Here is a 19905-nt window from a genome sequence, read left to right on the forward strand (position 1 = left end):
CAAACCGAGGTCCTTAGGCTTCACAGACAAGCGCTTAACTGCTAAGCCATCTCTCCAGCCCTTCTGTATGTTTTTAATTAGTCCCTTTTTGTACATTTCTAGAACTAAAATTTCTTTCCTTTTCTTCTCATTCTCCTCTTTGAGGTAGGGTCTTGTTGTAGCCCAGGCTGTTCTGGAATTTGATGTGTAGTCTCAGGCTTGCTTTGAACTCACAGCAATCCTTCTACCTCAGACTCCTGAGTGCTAGAATTAAAGGCATGTAGCACTATTGCCAGCTAACTAAACTTTCTAGATAAAAGTGTATATGAACTTTTAAAGGTTTTTTGGTGTTAATGCTACTAAATTGCCCATTAAAAAGAATAGCTCAGGGCTAGAGAGATGGCTTAGCAGTTAGGGTCTTTGCCTGCAAAGCCAAAGGACCTCAGTTCGATACCCTAGAACCCATGTAAGCCAGATGCACAAGGTGTCACATGCGTCTGGAATTTGTTCACAGTGGCTGGAGGCCCTGGTTCGCCCTCTCTCTCTCTACCTGCCTTACCCTCTCTTATTCTCTCAAATAAATAAATAAAATTAAAACAAAAGAATACCTCATTTACTTTTAGCAAGAGCCCATTATGTTACCATAGTGAGATCGACTTACAATCTTTGTCTAAGATACCTCATTGCTTCAGTGTGTAGTGGTATAATTTCTAAAAGTTTGCATGTAGGCTCTAAAAGCAAGTTTCCTAATAACTATTTTTCTTTAAAGGAACTTAAGAAGTATGGAGTGACAACTGTGGTTCGAGTTTGTGATGCTACTTATGATAAAGCTCCAGTTGAAAAGGAAGGAATCCACGTTCTAGTGAGTTTTCATAGTGTGTTTAGTTTTTGCTACAAATAAGTTGTACTTTCAAACATAGATACTGATCAAACTTGGTAGCCAGTAGTTTGGATTTTGAAGTGTATAATGGAATATACAGCACTGTTAGCAGTCTGTTAAATATTTTTTGATTAATATATTGGCAATTTTGTACATTTGTGCCCTTTGAATTTGTAAATGCGGAGTGTTTTCAATAAATAAAGGCAAAAAGTACATATTTCTAGAAATGAAAATTTGCATTTTGCCTTTAGGACAGAAATGGAGCATTTAGTTTTGGTTTCTAGGCAACTGATTTGAATGTACTAAAGTTATTTCCATTAGACATTCTTAACTCACATATGGAAGTACCCTCTGCCATTTTTCAGTAGCAGATTAGTTAATACTGTGTGGATCATTTGTCGAGGACAAAAAGATGGGGATTGTAGGGAGGCATTTCACTACAGAATGATCAGCATAGTTTGATATTTGAAACCCTGTCTGAAATACCTGGAGAGACAGAAATTAAGCTTGAATACAAGTTAATTACTCTGTATTGTGAACCTGTTCTTTAGTGGGTAGATGAGAAATACACTTGTTTTGGTATATGGCAGAGTGAAAAAATGACTTTGGGTTGACCATAGTCTGTTTCAGTTAGTAATGTTGGTAAACACCTTCATGAAATAGAAATAAACTAAAGAATCTGAACTACTTTGTAGAAGATAATGGTGGATCTGAGATTTAGTCTAACTCTTTAAATTTAGCTTTCTTTCCTTTTTAAAATTTTAGTTTAGTTTTATTTATTTACTGAGAGTGGCAGACAGGGAGAAAGAGGCAGAGAGAGAGAGAGAGAATAAGAATGGGTACACCAGGGCCTCTAGCCACTGCAAATGAACTCCAAGTGTATGCACCATCTTGTGCATCTGGCTTACATGGGTCCTGGGGAATCAAGTCTCGAACCAGGGTCCTTCTTAGGCTTCATAGGCAAGTGCTTAACTGCTAAGTCATCTCTCCATCCCCTCTCTATTTTATTATTTTATTTTTTATTTATTAGAGACAGAGAGGGGGAGGGGGAGAATATGGGCGCTCCAGGGCCTCTAGCTACATGAACCACCATGTGCTTCTGGAGAATTGAACTTGGGTCCTTAGGTTTCACAGGCAAGTGCCTTAACCACTAAACCATCTCTCGAGCCCTAGTTTTCTTTCTTTTTTTTTTTTTTTTCATTTCTTTTTCTTTTCTTTCTGGATTTTTCGAGTAGGGTAGGGTCTTGCCCAGGCTGACCTGAAATTCATTATATAATCTCAGGGTGTCCTTGAACTCAAGGCCATCCTCCTTCCTCTGCCTCATGAATGCTGGGATTAAAGGTGTGCATCACTGTGCTAGGCTTTTTTTTTTTTTTTTTTTTTTTCCTTCTTCCCCTTGAGGTAGGGTCACACTCTAGACCAGGCTTTCACTATGAAGTCTCAGGCTGCCTCCTGAGTGCTGGCATTAAAGGCATGTGTTACCACACTCAGCTTAAATTTAGCTGTTTTTTTGTTTTAAGTAGCTGTGATGAGATAAACTTAAAGACCCAATTTAAGCTTAAAAAACAAGCAAACAAAAAAATTGCCTAGTGTAAAGTTGGGATTACCTTTTCCTGCATAGATTTAAGATGGAATTAATTTACATTTTCTCAGTAAGGAGGTTTTGGAACATGTCAGTATAAGAGGATATCCCCCAAATAAGACCTTTCTATCCTTTAATTGCCCTTGAAAATCAAAGGCAAATTGGAATAGGCTAATGGTTTCAACAATGTTAGTTTGGGGTTCTGATATTTCTAAATGAATAATGCTTTTCAGGGTGAGGAAATGGCTCAGCAGTTAAAGGCATTTACTTGTAAAGCCTGCCAGCCTGGGTTCAACTCCCTAGCCACTCATATAAAGCCAAATGGGCATTTTGTTTGTAGCAGCAAGAGACCCTGCCATGTCCGCATGTGTGTGCACGGCTATCCTACTTGGACCTCCCAAGTGCTAGAATTAAGTTATGTACCACCAAACCCAACTTAAAAACAGAAATTTTTTTATATGAGTAAGGGCAGCATACTTTGTGCTTTGTTTCTTTTCTTTTTTTTTTTTTTTTTTAAAATTTTTGTTCATTTTTATTTATTTGAGAGTGACAGACACAGAGAGAAAGACAGATAGAGGGAGAGAGTAAATGGGCGCGCCAGGGCTTCCAGCCCCTGCAAACGAACTCCAGACGCGTGCGCCCCCTTGTGCATCTGGCTAACGTGGGACCTGGGGAACCGAGCCTCGAACCGGGGTCCTTAGGCTTCACAGGCAAGCGCTTAACCGCTAAGCCATCTCTCCAGCCCATGTTTCTTAACTAAGTACATTTTAGGGATTAGAGGAAGTAAACTCTTGGCTAAGGTGCTTACTGGTCTTTAATTTTTTTTGAGGTAGGGTCTTACTCTAGCTCAGGCTGACCTGGAATTCACTATGTAGTCTGAGCGAGGGTGGCCTTGAACTCACGGTGATCCTCCTATTTATGCCTCCTGAGTGCTGGAATTAAAGGTGTGCACTACCATGGTTTTTTTTGAGGCAAGGTGTCCCAATGGCTCAGGGTGACCTTGGCACACTTTGTAGACCCTGGCCAGCCTCAAACTCATGTTGATCTACCTACCTTTGCCTCCTGAGTGCACCTGGCTTTTTTTTTCTTTAATAAATTAGTTATTGAGTTGAGGGAGAAATAATAATTTGTGAGGTTTATTTAGGGGAAACAGGTATCTAGGAAAAGGTTGGGGTACACACATGAGAGAGAGATGGAACATAAAAACCCCTTAAGTAACAGACCAGATAAGAAATAGTGAAGGACTTACAGATGAAAGATAAATCTGATATATAATCAGAGTGAGATGCTACCCCAAAGCATGACACAGATAGATGTCAAGAAGAAAAATACCCAAGCAAAGGTAAGTATCTCTCTCCCCCGCCCCCAGCCATGCTGGTCCCAGCTGGGAAGGAGAAACAAACTCAGTTTCCTGTGGATGTTCAGATCAGGTCACAGGACTAAATGAAGAGAGCCAGTGAGAGAGGTGCTGGATAAAAGAGGGCCTGGCCATGTGGGTAACCTTTTCCATATCAGCCATCCAATCAGGGTGAGCCTAGTCTTCAGGCTCAAGTGTATAAGTAGGCCTGGTCTGACCCAGAGGAGCCAAGAGCTGATCTGTTTGTGGACTCAGGGCTGATGTGGGGAGGCCTCTTTAGGAAGTTCTTGCTGGGTGTGTCACTGGCAGCCATCTTGGAGAGACAGAGTCAGACTCAAGTTTAAGTTTTGCCATGATGGGCAGATGGCATCTCCTTGTTCCCTCTTTGTGTTTCTGTCCTTTACTGCCTGAGAGAAGCTTGCTATCATCTACTGCTCCTTTATTTCCCCCACTTAGAAGCAACTCACAGCTGCTGTTGGAGGAAATGGGGTGATGACAGAATGGGGTTGCAGAGTGTAGTAGAGTGTCTCCCAGAGGAGAGCTATGAAGAAGCCCAATAGAGACTTGTAAGCCAGTACAAGGTCTCGGCACCATTCATATGTAGGACTTTCTTCTGTCTTTTTTTTTCCTTTTGGCCCTGAGAAAACATTTAGTGACCAACATAGCAGTTCAAGGCAATAGGATATGATTTTGTCTTTTTGGGATGAGGTGGTAAAGAAAATCAGGATCAACATCTTTATTTTATTTTATTATATTATTTTTTTCAACATCTTTTTTAAATTAATTAAATTATTTGTTTACTTTTTGAGGTAGGGCATCGCTGTAGTCCAGACTGACCTGAATTCACTATGTAGTCTCAGGTGGCCTCGAACTCAACAGTGATCATCCTACCTCTGCCTCCCGAGTGCTGGGATTAAAGGTGTATGCCACCGCGCCTGGCTGGCTGTCGTCTTGAAAAGAAATTTTAAGTCTTTTGTGGGTTCTGTCATGTGAGAAGCCTCTTGATAGGAGTCTAGGTCTTTAGGATGAACTTGTACTGGTTCACTATCTTAAGTCAGTTGATTCTTCCTTTCAGTGCCCACACTTCAGGATTCTCCCATTTTAAATGAAATGGAAAAAGGATTTTTTTTCCCCCAGAGCTCCCCCCACCCAATCTGCTGCCTAGAACCAGGGTTTTAAGAGGGGTTTAAGCCTCTGGTGGAGCTTTTGTCTAATTGGTGCCTTTTGCACCCCAGGTATTTTAATAATTTAATCACCTGATCAATCTCTTTTTAGGAAGAGCTTTATTATAGTGTGTTCTTAATCTGATATAGGCTCTAAGCAAGCTTGATGGTTGTCTTATATACTTGAAAGAGTTTGTAATTTGATCAGGTACCTTAAGATTCAATTTACCCATTTGATCCCTCAGTCTAGCAAAAGATTCTGTCTGACAAGTAGCTAATTATTTATTTATTTGGTTACTGGTCTTATATCAACAGTTGAACTCTGAAGTGATATTTATGACAACATTGACTGCCATTTAATTTTGAGGTGTAATTGACAGTGACAGTTCAAATGTATTATGCTGTGATGGCTAATGGGCTGCGTAAAGTGTTCTAGTAATAAGTCTAGAATCAGTTTATTATTGCTCTGCTGCTTTTCTCTCCTTTTTCTTTGCTAGTCTCAATGTCGCCTTTTTTTTTTTTTTTTTTTTTTCAAGGTAGGCTCTTGTTTAGCCAGGCTAAACTATGTAGTTTCAGGGTGTCCTCGAACTCACAGCAGCCCTCCTACCTCTGCTTCTTGAGTGCTAGAATTAAAGACATACACCACCATGCCTCGCTCTTGGGATAACTTTTCAACACTGATCAGAATTGTGTTGCTAATAGGTATATGTGTGGTTGGGGAGATAACTCAGCAGGTAAGACCATTTGCTGGCCAAGCTTGAGTGCTAGAGAGGGCCTGACTTACCCTGAATTCGATTCACTAGCAACCATGTTAGTTGCTGGGCATTGCCACTTAGGCCTATAATCCCAGTCTTGTAGAGGGCATAGAACAGTTGCCAGTGTTGCAAAAATGACAGCTCCAGGTTCAGAAAGAGGCTCTGTCTCAAGGAAGCAAGTGGATGAGTGATAGAGAAAGATAACCAATGTTTTCTGGGCTTTGCACACACATGCATGCACACATGTACATTCATGCAAACAAAACTATATATGACAAAGTTCATTCAGTTAGGCCTGCCTTTTTTTTTTTTTTTAATACAGTTTACAGCTTCTCTGTATTAGGATATTAGCCCCTAAAGCATATCAACTTAATGTAAGAAGTCCTTTCTTTTCAGGATTGGCCATTTGATGATGGAGCTCCACCCCCTAATCAGATTGTAGATGATTGGCTGAACCTGTTAAAATCCAAATTTCGTGAAGAGCCAGGTTGCTGTGTTGCAGTGCATTGTGTTGCTGGCTTAGGAAGGTAAACTGTCACACTTTTGTCTGAACTCACTGATTGCTTAAGTAAGCCAGTGGAAAATTTCACTTTGGTAGAATTTGCATGTATTATACTAAATAATGTTAAATTACTGGAAGGAAAATGAGAATAAATGCTATTGTAATGATTCTTCAAACCAGCCTTGTGATTCATTTGATTATATGGCTGTCTAGTTCTGATGTACCATACATTTAGTGAGGTTTTCTCTCTTCCTCACATTTCAAGAAATCAGAGATATGAGTCATTAAAATGAGCAGCAAAAAGCCGGGCGGGGTGGCACATGCCTTTAATTCCAGCACTGGGAGGCAGAGGTAGGAGGATCACCATGAGTTTGAGGCCACTCTGAGGCTATATAGTGCATTCAAGGACAGCCTTGGCCAAAGTGAGACCTTACCTCGGGAAAAAATAAAAGTGGGCCACAACATTAAAATTATTTTATATTTTTATTTACTTATTTATTTGATAGAGAGAGAGAATGGGCTTGTCAGGGCTTCAGCCATTGCAAACGAACTCCAGACGCATGCACCCCCCCTTGTGCATCTGGATAACGTGGGTCCTGGGGAATCAAACCTGGGTCATTATCCTGAAAGGAAATGCACAGATGAGAATTGACTTTGATTTTATATAACTTTTTTTTTATTCTCTGTGCATTGCTTGGGAATGTATTGCAACACTTATTAATTTATTGATTTTTTTTTTTTTTTTTTTTTTGAGGTAGGTTTTGCTCTAGCTCAGTGTAGCCTTGAGCTCATAGTGATTCTCCTACCCTGCTTCCCAAGTGCTGGGATTAAAGGCATGTGCCACCACACCCTGGCTTTGCAACACTTAACAATAAATTAAACACCAATTTATGATGCTTACTCTAATTCAGAACATGTGAGTTGCCTCAAGATGATGGTGATTCAGGCTGTTAACTCTGCTTTGCACTTTAATGTGAAGTTTTAGTCCTTACCCTGAAGGCTGAAGGTAGTAGTAGTACAGTTTTACTTGGGGCAGTTTTATTTCTATACCTATCCCAGTTAGGTCGTCCTTGTACGCAGATGAGAAGGCGACAGGCAGGCTATCCTAACAAGTGGGACAGTGAACAAGAGAGAACCCTGACTCAAATGAGGTTGAAGGTGAGGACCAATACTTGAAAGCTCTCCTCTAATCCCATACAGGAGTGCTGGCACACACCAAATTAACTAATTAAAAAAAAAATCTTTAAGTTTTAAAGATTTGTGGGTATTTACAAGTGGGTTTCTCTGCAGGGCTCCTGTGCTGGTTGCGCTTGCTTTGATTGAATGCGGAATGAAGTATGAAGATGCAGTTCAGTTTATAAGACAGTGAGTATGAAGTTTCATTTTCAGAAACACCAAAGAATCCATTTGTAACAGGGAATAATTTGTTGGTTTGGGCTTAAAAGAATAATTGTTTTAAACTAGGCATGGTGGTGCACACCTTTAATTCCAGCACTCAGGAGGGAGAGATAGGTGGATTGCTGTGAGTTCAAGGCCACCCTGAGACTCCATAGTGAATTCCAGGTCAGCCTGGGCTAGAGTGAGCCCCTCTTCAAAAAGCAACAAAATAATTGTTTAAAGATATTAAAAAATATACAGCAAGTGACAAAAATAAACTAGTTGTTAATTTTGGAGAATTTTATAATTTAAGTATCAAATTTGGACCTTATATCATGATACAAATGTCCATAGTATCACGTTAGTCCATTTTAATAAATTTCAACATACCATCCAGTTGCTATTTTGTATGACCAGCAAGCAAAGAGAATGTATGGAGGAGCACTTTATTCGTGTTTATTCATGATCTGTTCTAGCATAAAGTCATGACGGGAGTAACCAGATGGTCTTGACATTGGTCTGCAGTAACAGGCTATGGTATTTGTTGTCTATATCTTTGGCAATTACTACTTTGCTCTTTACCTTTCAATCATCTTTTTTAGAACAAGAAAAAAAAAAAAAAGGAAAAAAGGAAGACTGACAGGAGGGCATGAAATATATGATTAGCAGCTCTAGGATAATATTACATTGCATACCATCTGTGTTCGTCTTGAATTTGTTGCTTCATCTTAATATTTTTTTTTTTCCTGTCTGTTCCTTACTCTCATATGAAGAATATACTAACCTAATTGGGAAGAGTATAATCAGATGTGCCTGGATAAACCATTCCAATCTCTGTTTTATTTTTATTTTATTGTTTGGTTTTTCGAAGTAGGGTCTCATTCTATCTAGCCCATGCTGACCCAGAATTCACTCTGTATTTTCTGGCTCTGGCCTCGAATTCACAGCGATCCTCCTACCTCTGTCTGTCTTCCAAGTGCTGGAATTAACGGTGTGGGCCACTACGCCCAGCTATGTTGTGTTACACTATTTAATTAATTAATTAATTAATTTTTGGTTTTTTGAGGTAGGGTCTCACTCTAACCCAGGCTGACCTGGAATTAACTATGTAGTCTCAGGGTGGCCTTGATCCTCCTACCTCTGCCTCCTGAGTGCTGGGATTTAAGATGTGCACCACCACGCCCAGCCGTTATGTTATTTTAGAAGTAGGGTTTCACTCCAGCCCAGGCTAACCTAGAATTCACTATGTAGTCTTAGTGTGGCCTTGAATTTATGGTCATCCTCCTACCTCTGCCTCCCAAGTGCTGGGATTAAAGGTGTACATCACCATGCCTGGCTCCAATCTCTATTTTATGTTATTGTTGTTGTTGTTTTGAGATAGGGTCTTTAGCTTCGGATGACCTGGAATCTACTATCTATTCTCAGGGTGGCATCCTCCTACTTCTCCCTCCTTAGTGGTGGGATTAAAGGGGTGTGCCACCACACCTGGCTTCCAATCTCTACTTTAAATAAACTGTGAATGATGACAGCAAAGAAGAGATTTTTCACTCTTAGAAGGGCTTAGAAAGTTCACGTTACTACTTTAAAAAGTGATGTGGTATGGGAAATACAGTTTTCAGCAAGGTAGAATTAGGCATTAGGCTGTGCATTTCAGTGAATCAGACAGCTTTTTTTCTTTCTTAACATGGTAAAGTTTGCCATTCTTGTGTTTTCAGAAAAAGAAGGGGAGCATTCAATTCCAAACAGCTGCTTTACTTGGAGAAATACCGACCTAAGATGCGATTACGCTTCAGAGATACCAATGGGCATTGCTGTGTTCAGTAGAACTATAAAGGAAGGCTTACTTGATTGTGGCATTTAGAGGGAACTCTTGGTACCTGGAAATGTGAATCTGAAATCTTACCTGTGTCATCAAAGTAGTGATGGATTCAGTACTCCTCAACTCCTAATGATTGGGGAAAAGCTAATGATAAATCCCTCTAAAACATGAATAAAATCTTTAAGAAAAGGAGAAAAGATAAAGGGATTAATTAAGTGAAGGATGATTTTGCTCCTAGGTTTTGGAGTTATAATTTCTGCCAGGATTGAATTATTCCAGAATCTCCTGTCCTTTTTAACTTTTCAAAATAGGTCTCTAAGGAAAACCAGCAGAATATTAACCAGTGCAGAACCAGCTGGGGAGCACACTCTTCCATTATGCTTGGCACATAGATCTCTTTGGGGTGGGATTGGGGGAGGTCTACTGTCCCTGTCTCCTCTCCTTTCTCCTGCTGTCCCCTTCCCTCCCCAATACACATAGGTGGAATAGAAGAAGCCCTTGTTGCTGTAGATGTGCGTGTGGTCTGGCAGCCTTAAGCCCACCTGGGCACTTCTAGAATAAAACAAAAACACCAAAACAAAAACAAAAAAAACAGTGGCGCTTATATATTATATGATCCAGGTGGTTTTTAGTCTTTATTAATGATGGGTGTTCATGTTAGTTTCTTTTCCTCAAAGCCCTGGTCTAACATTAGGACATTAAGCAAAGAAGCCAGGGGCCTTTTGTTTGGGTAAATTAGTGAAGCAATGGCATTTGAAGAGGAGTCTGTCTTCTCATCTAACTTAGTTGAGAATAGATTTATTCTCTTTCCCAACCAGTGAAACTAAGTGGGCATCCCAGAAACTTGTTTTCTGAAGAGGATGTCTCCAGGACATCTTTAAAGATGTGACCAGCAGAGAATTAGCATGCTTTATACAAACTGTAGGATTGTCAGCTGTGGTACTGCTGTGATTTTCTGTCTAATGTTGTCCTAAAAAGTTTAAAATGCTTTGAGGACATATTTGTACTCTGGATTTTCAGTCAAAGGGGCAATATCAAATTCACAATATTTTGGTCTTGAGACTTGCCTGTTGTGGTTATTTTACAAACTGCTTCCTATATGTATAGTTCAGTTTAACCACTGATGACATTGTTACTACTGGGTTCTTTAGAGAGTAAAAAATTCCAAGAAGAAAAATCAAGGTTAGAACCAGTAATGTGTACTAAGTATGTACCCACAGGCTGTGATAGGGACTAGTAGCTTATTATGTGTGTAGTGGTAACACCTGCAAATTCTCTGCTGGTATCAGTGTGCTAATCTAGAGAAGCTGTTCTCTTATCTGTGGTGACTGCTGTGACCAGGCTGCACTGACAAAGCACACGGAGGGGCATAATCGGGAGCTCTTGAACTTTTTACCTTAATGTCACATACTTAATTGTCCTGAATCTAAGGCCCTGAATACAGGCCTCAAGTCATCATGTCCCACTTAAATTTGCTGTGCAGAGCCATAAGATTTCTATTTTATTAGCATTAGCTAGGCCAGTAGGAATGGACTGGGACATTGTCTCACACTGATGATACCTCAGATGTTGGCCGGCTATGTGAACTGCCTATTTCTTACTGTTGGAGTTGTTTTGATTTCTAACTAAATACAAATAAGTAGTCTCCTTCCCTCATCCCAGAAAATGAAAAATAATGCTTTTTGACATTGTTTCGACATTGTTTCTGGAACTTAAAAAAATGATGGTACTATCCAAAATCCTCTTTATTTTTTTTGAATGACAATAAAGATTCCTTTAACATAGACTCAATCAACATCTAACCCTTTAAGTCTAGTAAACTGTTGACTGCAAGGGTTTTGATCAATCCAGACACCAACAAAATCTTATTTGACAAATTACTCTGAATTTTGTCTGTGTGTGTGCGCACGCATGCGTGAGGGTGCATGCATGCAGTGTCCATTAATATCAATGCCTGCCTGAGTTGGGAGAATTACATTCCTGGTTCTGTGAGGAGGAGGGTGTGTAAAGAAACATGAAACAGCCCCATTTTGTTTTAAATTAGACTAATGTTTATTGTTCTCAGAACTGGACTTTTTCTCAAAATTAAAACATTTTTTTCTTTTGCGTTTAATGAAGTATTGCTAGCTGAAGCCAGTTTGACATGGTGAGAGATGTCAGACTGATGAATGGTGTGCAGCCTGATTTAAAACCAAACCCTGAACCCTTTTAAAGAACAATAAAACATATTTTACATGTGCTTTGTGCATTATTTCTCCACTCTCAACTTGAGTTTCATTGATACCTGCTCTCTTGTCTCTGGTAGTTATTCTCCGGACTTGTTTTGGGACCAGATAACTTATTGCAAGGAAGTGATATGGTTAGAGGTTAAGAAAATTCAGATTTTGGGCAACCCAGGTATTTAGTAAGGAACATACTTGACCATAATTCAGTTATGCCATTTTCTTGTTCAGTTCTGGGACACAACAAGTAGCAATTCAGCATGGTCTCATGCCAGAGGATTTGTTTAGAGGTTTTGACAAAGCACTGCACCTTTTATTTATAAATCTTAAATAGTGGGGGATCAGCAACTAAAAGTATCATAGGGCTTTGGGGTAGAGAATTTCTCTTTATCAGGGTAACCATCTATTCCAGGTAAAAAGAATTAAAAGAAGGGCTGGTGAGATGGCTTTGTGGTTAAGACACTTGCCTGCAAAACCAAAGGACCCAGGTTTAGTTCCCCAGTGAGTATATGCACATAAAGCACAGGTGGCCTGTGCACCTGGAGTTTATTTGCAATGGCTAGAGGCCCTGACATGCCTATTCTGTCTGCCCCTCTCCTTCTCTCCCAACCTCACCCCTCAAAAAAGGTTTTTATTTTTTTAAACTGGGACTGGAGGTATGGCATGGCAGCTAAGGGACTTGCCTGTGAAGCCTAAAGACCCAGGGTCAGATTTCTTCAGTACTCCACTCTGCTCTTGGGCAATTGTGCAACTGGCCATGATCTCATAGATTCATAGTCCTACTACATTTTCTCAGTCTCATCAGCTTTTTCTTCTTGAAGTTAATTCTTTAGTGCCTTTCCCATCCTCATTCTGTTTCTGACCTTTTTGTTTTGTTCTTTTTTATTGTTGTTGTTGTTTGTTTGTTTTTGAGATAGGGTCTCATTCTAGCCCAGACTGACCTGACAGCACGGGTTCCTGCCATTACACCCACACACCTGTACCTGTGGTACTGTCATGCCTTTAGTTAATATTAACAGATCATCTGTGTTCCCTGCCTTCACCCCCCCTCCATTTTTTTTTTTTTTCCTAGGTAAGGTCTCACTCTAGCCCAGGCTGACCTGGAATTCACTATGGAGTCTCAGGGTGGCCTTGAACTCCAGGTGCTGGGATTAAAGGCGTGCAGGCGTGCGCCACCACGCCCGGCTCCCCCCCTCCATTTTTTAAAGGCAAACTTCCCTTTGTATATTAGATTCCAGCCTTGTCCAGGTTGGGTCAGAAAGTTGACTCATCAGTTAAGGTGCTTGCCTGCAAAGCCAAAGGATCCAGGACCCACATAAGCCAGATGCCTCTGGAGTTCTTTTGCAGTGCTGGAGGTCCTGGCACGCCCATCCATTCTTTTTCGAAAATTAAAAAAAAAAATAAGTAAAATTGTTTTTGCCTGGGTGTGGTGGTGCATGCCTTTAATCCCAGCACTTAGGAGGCAGAGGTAGGAGGATTGCTAAGAGTTCAAGGCCACCCTGAGACTGCATAGTGAATTCCAGGTCAGCCTGAGCTAGGGTGAGACCCTACCTCAGAAAAGAAAGCAAGAAAAAAAAATGGCACTTGACTGCAAAGCCTAGGGACCCCAGGTTCAGTTCCCCAGTATCCACATATGCCCGATGCACAAGGTGTCATGTGTCTGGAGTTCATTTGCAGTTGCCAGAGGTCCTGGCATGCCCATTCACTCTCTTATTCTCTCAAAGTTGATTTGGAAGAGCAGGGTATCCATGTCTTTAGTCCCAGAACTGGGCTCCTGGTTCCACAACTCCCAGTTGCTGGTAGGTGTGAGCGTAGGGAAAGGTCGCAAGACAAACCACCCCTTGCACATTAGCCCAGGTGAAGCTATAGAGACATTGGTGAGATGAGCAAGAGTGCTGCTTCCACTGTGAGCCTGATAACCTGTGCCAGAGCGATAGACACAGGCACTGAGGATACTTAAAACACCAAAACAAATTCAGAAGCTGCTGAGAGTTCAACACTAATGTAGTTATTTAAAACATCCGCCAGGACTGGAGAAAGGACCCTGGTTTGAGCCTCAATTCCCCAGGACCCACGTTTAGCCAGATAGATGCACAAGAGGGTGCATGCGTCTGGAGCTCATTTGCAGTGGCTGGAGGCCCTGGAGTGGCACGCCCATTCTCTGCCTCTTTCTGTTGCTCTCAAATAATTTTTTTTTTTTTTTTAAAAAACCACCAAAGTGTTGGAAGAGGGGATGGAAAGATGGTAAGAGTTACAGAGTGGAAGGGGGTATATCCAGAGGCATTCCCTCCTTCTGATTGCTGCTCTCACATCTAACCCACAACCTGAGGTGGGGGTGGAGGGGAGGCGTGGAGACCAACAATCCTATTGAGCAGGGTCCTTAGTGGAATGGAGACAGGGAACAGGGAAATGATGGTACTAACACATGTGTTCATCAAAGTTTGTACTTAAATAAATTTATCATATTGGCAATTAAGAAAAAAATTTTAGGGCTGGAGACATCCTTAAGCAGCTAAGACACTTTCCTGTAAAGACTAAATACTCAGGTTCAATTACCCAAAACCCATGTAAGGCAGATGCTTCTGCAATTTGTTTGCAGTGGCTGGAGGCCCTTGTGCACCCATTCTTTATCTGCCTCTTTCTCTCTTTTAAATAACTTTTTTTTTTTTTCGAGATAGCCCAGGCTGACCTGGAATTCACTATGGAGTCTCAGGGTGGCCTCGAACTCACAGCAATCCTCCTACCTCTGCCTCCGAAGTGCTGGGATTAAAGGCATGTACCAGCACGCCCAGCTAAATAAATATTTTAAAATGTTAACAGTAAGACACTTGCCTGCAAAGCCTAATGACCTTGGTTTGATTCCCCAGTACCCACAAAAAGCCAGAAACAAAGTGGTGCATGTGTTTGGAGTTCATTTGCAGTGGCTAGCAGCTCTGGTGCACCTATTTTCTTTTTCAAATAATATGTATATTATAAAAATATGAGAAGGGAGAGGGAGTGGGTGCTCCAGGGCCTCCAGCCACTGCAGATGAACTCCAGATGTATGTGCCACCATGCTTACATGGTGCTTAATGCTTACATGGGCCACTGGGTCCTTAGGCTTCTCAGGCAAGCGCCTTAACTGCTAAGCCGTCTCTCCAGCCTATTCTAATTTTTTTAAGTTGAAGAAAGTTATTTTAATAGGTCCAGGTTTAGCCGGGCATGGTGGTGCACTCCTTTAATCCCAGCACTTGGAAAGCTGAGATAGGTAGAATCTCTTGTGAGTTTGAGGTCAGCCTGGCCTAGAGTAAGACTCTACCTTTAAAAAAATAAAAAGGTCTAGGTTTATATTTCATCATTTTCTCTCATTAACTCCCCCTCCTCCCCCACCCCTGAGGTAGGGTCTCACTGAAATCTAGACTGACTTCAAAGTCACATTGATTCTCCTACCTGTGCTTCCAAAGTGCTGGGATTAAAGGCCTACACCACCATACCTGGACAACTTTCCCTTTTAAATCATTCCCACTAGCTGGTGTACTAAAATCCTCCTTTGCTGGTCATGGTAGCACACACCTAATTTAGTCTCAGCACAAGGAGGATCACCATGAGTTTAAGGCCAAGCTGGAGTTATAGAACCAAGTTCCAGGGTCAGCCTGGGCTAGAGTGAAAAGCCTTACCTGGAAAAATCACAAACCCAAAAGCCAAGGGCCTTCTACCACTTTTTGTTAATTAATTAATTAATTAATTTTTTAAAATTTATCTGAGAGTGACAGACACAGGGAGAAAGACAGATAGAGGGAGAGAGAGGATGGGCGTGCCAGGGCTTCCAGCCTCTGCAAACGAAATCCAGACGCATGTGCCCCCTTGTGCATCTGGCTAACGTGGGACCTGGGGAACTGAGCCTCGAACCGGGGTCCTTAGGCGTCACAGGCAAGCGCTTAACCGCTAAGCCATCTCTCCAGCCCAATTTTTGTTTTTTTTGAGGTAGAGTTTCACTGTAGTCCAGGCTTACCTGGAATTCACTATGTAGTCTCAGGGTGGCCTTGAGCTCTCAGCAAACCTCCTACTTTTGCCTTCCAAGTGCTGGGATTAAAGACGTGCACCACCATGCCTGGCCACTTTTTATTTATTTACTTTGGTTTTTTTCAAGCTAGGGTCTCACTCTAGTCTAGGCTGACCTGGCATTCACTCTGTAGTCTCAGGCTGGCCTTGAACTCACAGTGATCCTCCTATCTCTGCCTCCCAAGTGCTGGGATTAAGGCATGCATCACCACACCTGGCCCTTGATTATTTTACTTTATTTTTATTTTATAATTCTGTACTGGGGATTGAGCCCAGTACTTGAGTATGTTAGGGAGACACTATTACCTCAGAGCTGCAATCCCAGTCTTCCTTTCTCTAGTATAATTCAACCTATACTCCACTGAACCCATTCCAGTGAAGATTGTTTTCTGAGATGATTTCACACTGTCTGGCTGGCTTTCAACTTGGAGCACTCCTGCCTCTGCTTTCCCATAGCTGGGACTTCAGGTGTGCGTACCTCACTGACTTCAGTAACTGTTTTGATTACACAGGTATGAGATGTGGTAGATTTGAAATTCCAGTCTAAGGAAACACAAAGTGCTGAGTTCCACCTGGGACTGGGTGTGCCTGTGTATGGTGTGGCTTTAGGATTTTTTTTTTGGTGGGGGAGGGGCTTGGGGCTTCCCTTTCTCTGCTAGGTCCTTTAAGAGGGGGCCAACTTCGGCCATTATGGAACTTCCCCTGGATCTGTAAACTAAGCTTCAATAAAAATCCCTTCCTCCATAACTGCCTGGTCTGGAAGTTCATCTCATTGGTCTGAAGCTGTCATCTACAACAGGAATTGGTCATATAAAGATCACTAGAATCTATGAGGTACTTAAACCATCAGGAATCCATTACTCCCTTTGAAATGTTTCATTTCTTCGGTCCCTCAAAGGTGTGCTTACTCCAAATCACTGGGTCCTGTAACTGTTAACCTGATGTTGCAGTCAGGGTCACATTGCTGGCAGAAACCACCCCACCAAGAGCAGCTGTGGGGGAGAAAAGGGGCTTATTTTTGTGTACAAACTTGGGACGTTCCATGATGGCAGGGGAAAACAATGGCATAAGCAGAGGGTGGACATCACCTCCTCACCAACATAAGGTGGATAACAGCAACAGGAGAGTAGCAAGGGGAAACTAGCTATAATATCCTTAAGCCTGCCCTCAACAATACACTGCCTCCAGGAAGTGTTAATTCCCAAATCCCCATCAGCTGGGAACCTGGCATTCAGAACGCCTTAGTTTATGGGGGACACCTGAATCAAACCACCACACCTGAGATGGTGAAAGGCACTTACTGGATGTATGAAGAATGTCCGGGAAGCTCTGAGAGAGTCAGATTTAATAACATGAGGTTTTTTTTTTTTTTAAATTTAATATTTCTTTGAGAAACAGGGTGGCAGATAGAGAATGCGCACACCAGGGCCTCTAGCACCTGCAAATGAACTCCAGACACATGCACCACCATGTGCGTCTGGCTTACGTTGGGTACTGGGAAATTGAGCCTAGGTCCTTTGGCTTCACAGGCAAGTGCATTAACTGCTAAGACATATCTCCAGCCCTTCCCCCCTTTAAAGTATTTTTATTAGTGAGGAAGGAGAAAGGGAGAGAATGGGGATAGCAGAGCCTCTTGCCACTGCACACAGACTCCAGATGTATTGCCACTTTGTACATCTGGCTTTACATGGGTACTGGGGGATTGAACCTGGGCTGGCAGACTTTGCAAATAAGTACCTTTAACTACTAAGCCATCTCCCCAGCTCCTAACATGAGTTCTTAGGAGCAGAGAACCTTCCATGGAAAAGATCAGTGAAATGCAATGTTGCCAGATTGGAAGATGGAAGAAGGGGCTATAAGCCAAGGATTGTAAGCAGCTTCATTCTTATATATAAAAGGCGGCCTGGGTGTGGTGGCACATGCCTTTAATCCAACACTGGGGAGGCGGAGGTAGGAGGATTACCCTGAGTTTGAGGCCATCCTGAGACTACATAGTGAATTCTAGGTCAGCCTGGGCTAAAGTGAGACTTACCTTGAAAAACCAAAAATAAATAAAAAGGCAAGAAGCTGGGCATGATGGCGCACACCTTTAATCCCAGCACTCAGGAGGCAGAAGTAGGAGGATCACTGTGAGTTCAAGGCCACCCTGCGGCTACATAGTGAATTCCAGGTCAGCCTGGGCTAGAGCAAAACCCTACCTCCAAAAACAAACAACAACCACCAAAAGAAGGCAAGGAAAGATTCTCTCCTAGCACCTCCAAAAACGAATTCAGCCTGCAATACTGCAATTTTGATTTTAGCCCGATGAATGCCTTCTGAAGTGATGGGCTATGTTTGTAAACTACCTGATTTGTACTGGGCATGCAGTATGGGTCAGCTGAGATCCCTTATGATGGGTTGCTATGGTCCAGAACTGAGGTGTTTGGGCTTCAACTAAGCAACAGAGGACAGAGGGGGCCTCCAGAGTCTAGATCTGCATGACAGGTGACTAGTGTATTTACATTCACATTTCAAGGGAATAACCTCAACTAGGATATTTGGCTGTGGAAAAGACTTGCAACTCTCCCTTTCCCCTGTCTGCCTCTGAATTTCTCCATAGATCACATAGACTGAAAGCACTTTGACTACTTCAAGATTGGCAACTTTGCCATCACTCTGCAAGCAGATGCTGGCAAGTGAGACAGTGTGGTATTGCCTATGCCATTTGTGCCTCTTTTGTTGGTTTGGGAGCAGGGAATAGGGAAAATAGAGGAACGAGGGGATGACACTAGCCGGTATGTATCAAGGCCTTCGGTGCTCAACATGCCTGGTTGGACTTAATCTTCACAGGCCTTATTGCCAACCCCACTTTATAGATGAGAAACTGAAAAGAAGACATAATATGCAAGTGGTAAGGTCAATATTAGACTCTTGGAGCTGTCTGATATAAAGTCAGTACTTTCCTGCTTGGCTGTCTAGCTGTGGAGTGGGAAGATGTTTGCTGCGGGTTCTTGGGCTCGCGATGTTGCATAGGAGTTCCTTGTCAATTGAGCTGTATCTTTATATTGAGTGCAGGAGCCGGAGAAGGTTGGGTGCTCGTGCGTGTGCATGGGTATAGCAATTCTGACTTGTCAGTGGATTTAACTTGTGCAAACTGTGTGTAATGGGGCCTGCCAGTAACCAACCAGGACACCCCAGTAGAGTGGTTTACAGTTGATAATTGGCTTCCTATTACTGTTGGCTACTTCTCCTGCACATAGAGCATTACTTCAGGATTGGTATTTGATTTAAGAAATTTCCAGATTGATTTTTACCTTCAGTGCATTAATGTGTGGCCTCAATTTCTGCAGAGGCATTAGATAACCAGCCTGGACATGCTTTAGGGATCAGAGCTGGATCTGAATTGCCAGCAGTACAGTTTTCAGTCAGCAGAGATAAATCAATCTCCTGAAAACCCTTTCTGCCAGTGTCTTGTGGCTTGTTTCCTTAAGGGCATCTCAGGCATTCCTCCTATCTCTGCTTCCTGAGTGTTGGGATTAAAGGTGTGTGGTTACCACACCCAATCTAAACTTCGTTGTTTTGAGGTAGGGTCTCATGCTAGCCCAGGCGGACCTAGAATTCACTGTGTAGTCCCAGGCTGGCCTTGATCCACAGCAATCCTCCTACCTCTGGCTCCCAAGTGCTGGAACTAAAGGCATGTGCCACCATGCCCTGCTAAACTCTTTTAAAAAGTATTTTATTTGCAAACAGAAAGATGCAGAGAGACTGTGTATAGGGGGTTGGTTGTCACAGGCCCTCTAGCCACTATAAACAAACTCTAGATGCATGGGCTACTATGTGTATCCACCTTACATGGGTACTGGGAATTGAACCTGGGTCTTTAGGCTTTATAGGCAAGCACCTTAACCACCGAGCCATCTCTCCAGCCCCTGAACTTCTTTGTTGTTTATTTATTTATTTGTTTGTTTGTTTTTCGAGGTAGGGTCTCACTCTGGTCCAGGCTGACCTGGAATTAACTCTGTAGTCTCAGGGTGGCCTTGAACTCATGGCGATCCTCCTACCTCTGGCTCCCAAGTGCTGGGATTAAAGGCGTGCGCCACTATACCCAGCTGTTGTTTATTTTTATTTATTTATTTGAGAGTGACAGACAGAGAAAGAGGCAGATAGAGAGAGAGAGAATGGGCATGCCAGAACCTCCAGCCACTGCAAACAAACTCCAGATGCGTGTTCCCCCTTGTGCATCTGGCTA

General features: G+C 42.2%; 1 protein-coding gene across 1 annotated transcript in view; it reads left to right on the top strand.

Moving 5' to 3' along the window:
- Window positions 1-11651, top strand: part of Ptp4a2 (protein tyrosine phosphatase 4A2) — a 40946-nt gene extending 29295 nt beyond the window's left edge. The window contains exons 3-6 of the mRNA XM_045150294.1: window positions 749-841; window positions 6113-6243; window positions 7509-7583; window positions 9311-11651. Coding sequence (XP_045006229.1) covers window positions 749-841; window positions 6113-6243; window positions 7509-7583; window positions 9311-9419 — 408 coding nt within the window. The 3' untranslated portion in view covers window positions 9420-11651. The remainder of the gene's footprint in view (window positions 1-748; window positions 842-6112; window positions 6244-7508; window positions 7584-9310) is intronic.
- Window positions 11652-19905: the final 8254 nt, after the last annotated feature.

This window comes from Jaculus jaculus, chromosome 5 (assembly GCF_020740685.1).
Source record: "Jaculus jaculus isolate mJacJac1 chromosome 5, mJacJac1.mat.Y.cur, whole genome shotgun sequence".
In the NCBI taxonomy this organism is placed as follows: Eukaryota; Metazoa; Chordata; class Mammalia; order Rodentia; family Dipodidae; genus Jaculus; species Jaculus jaculus.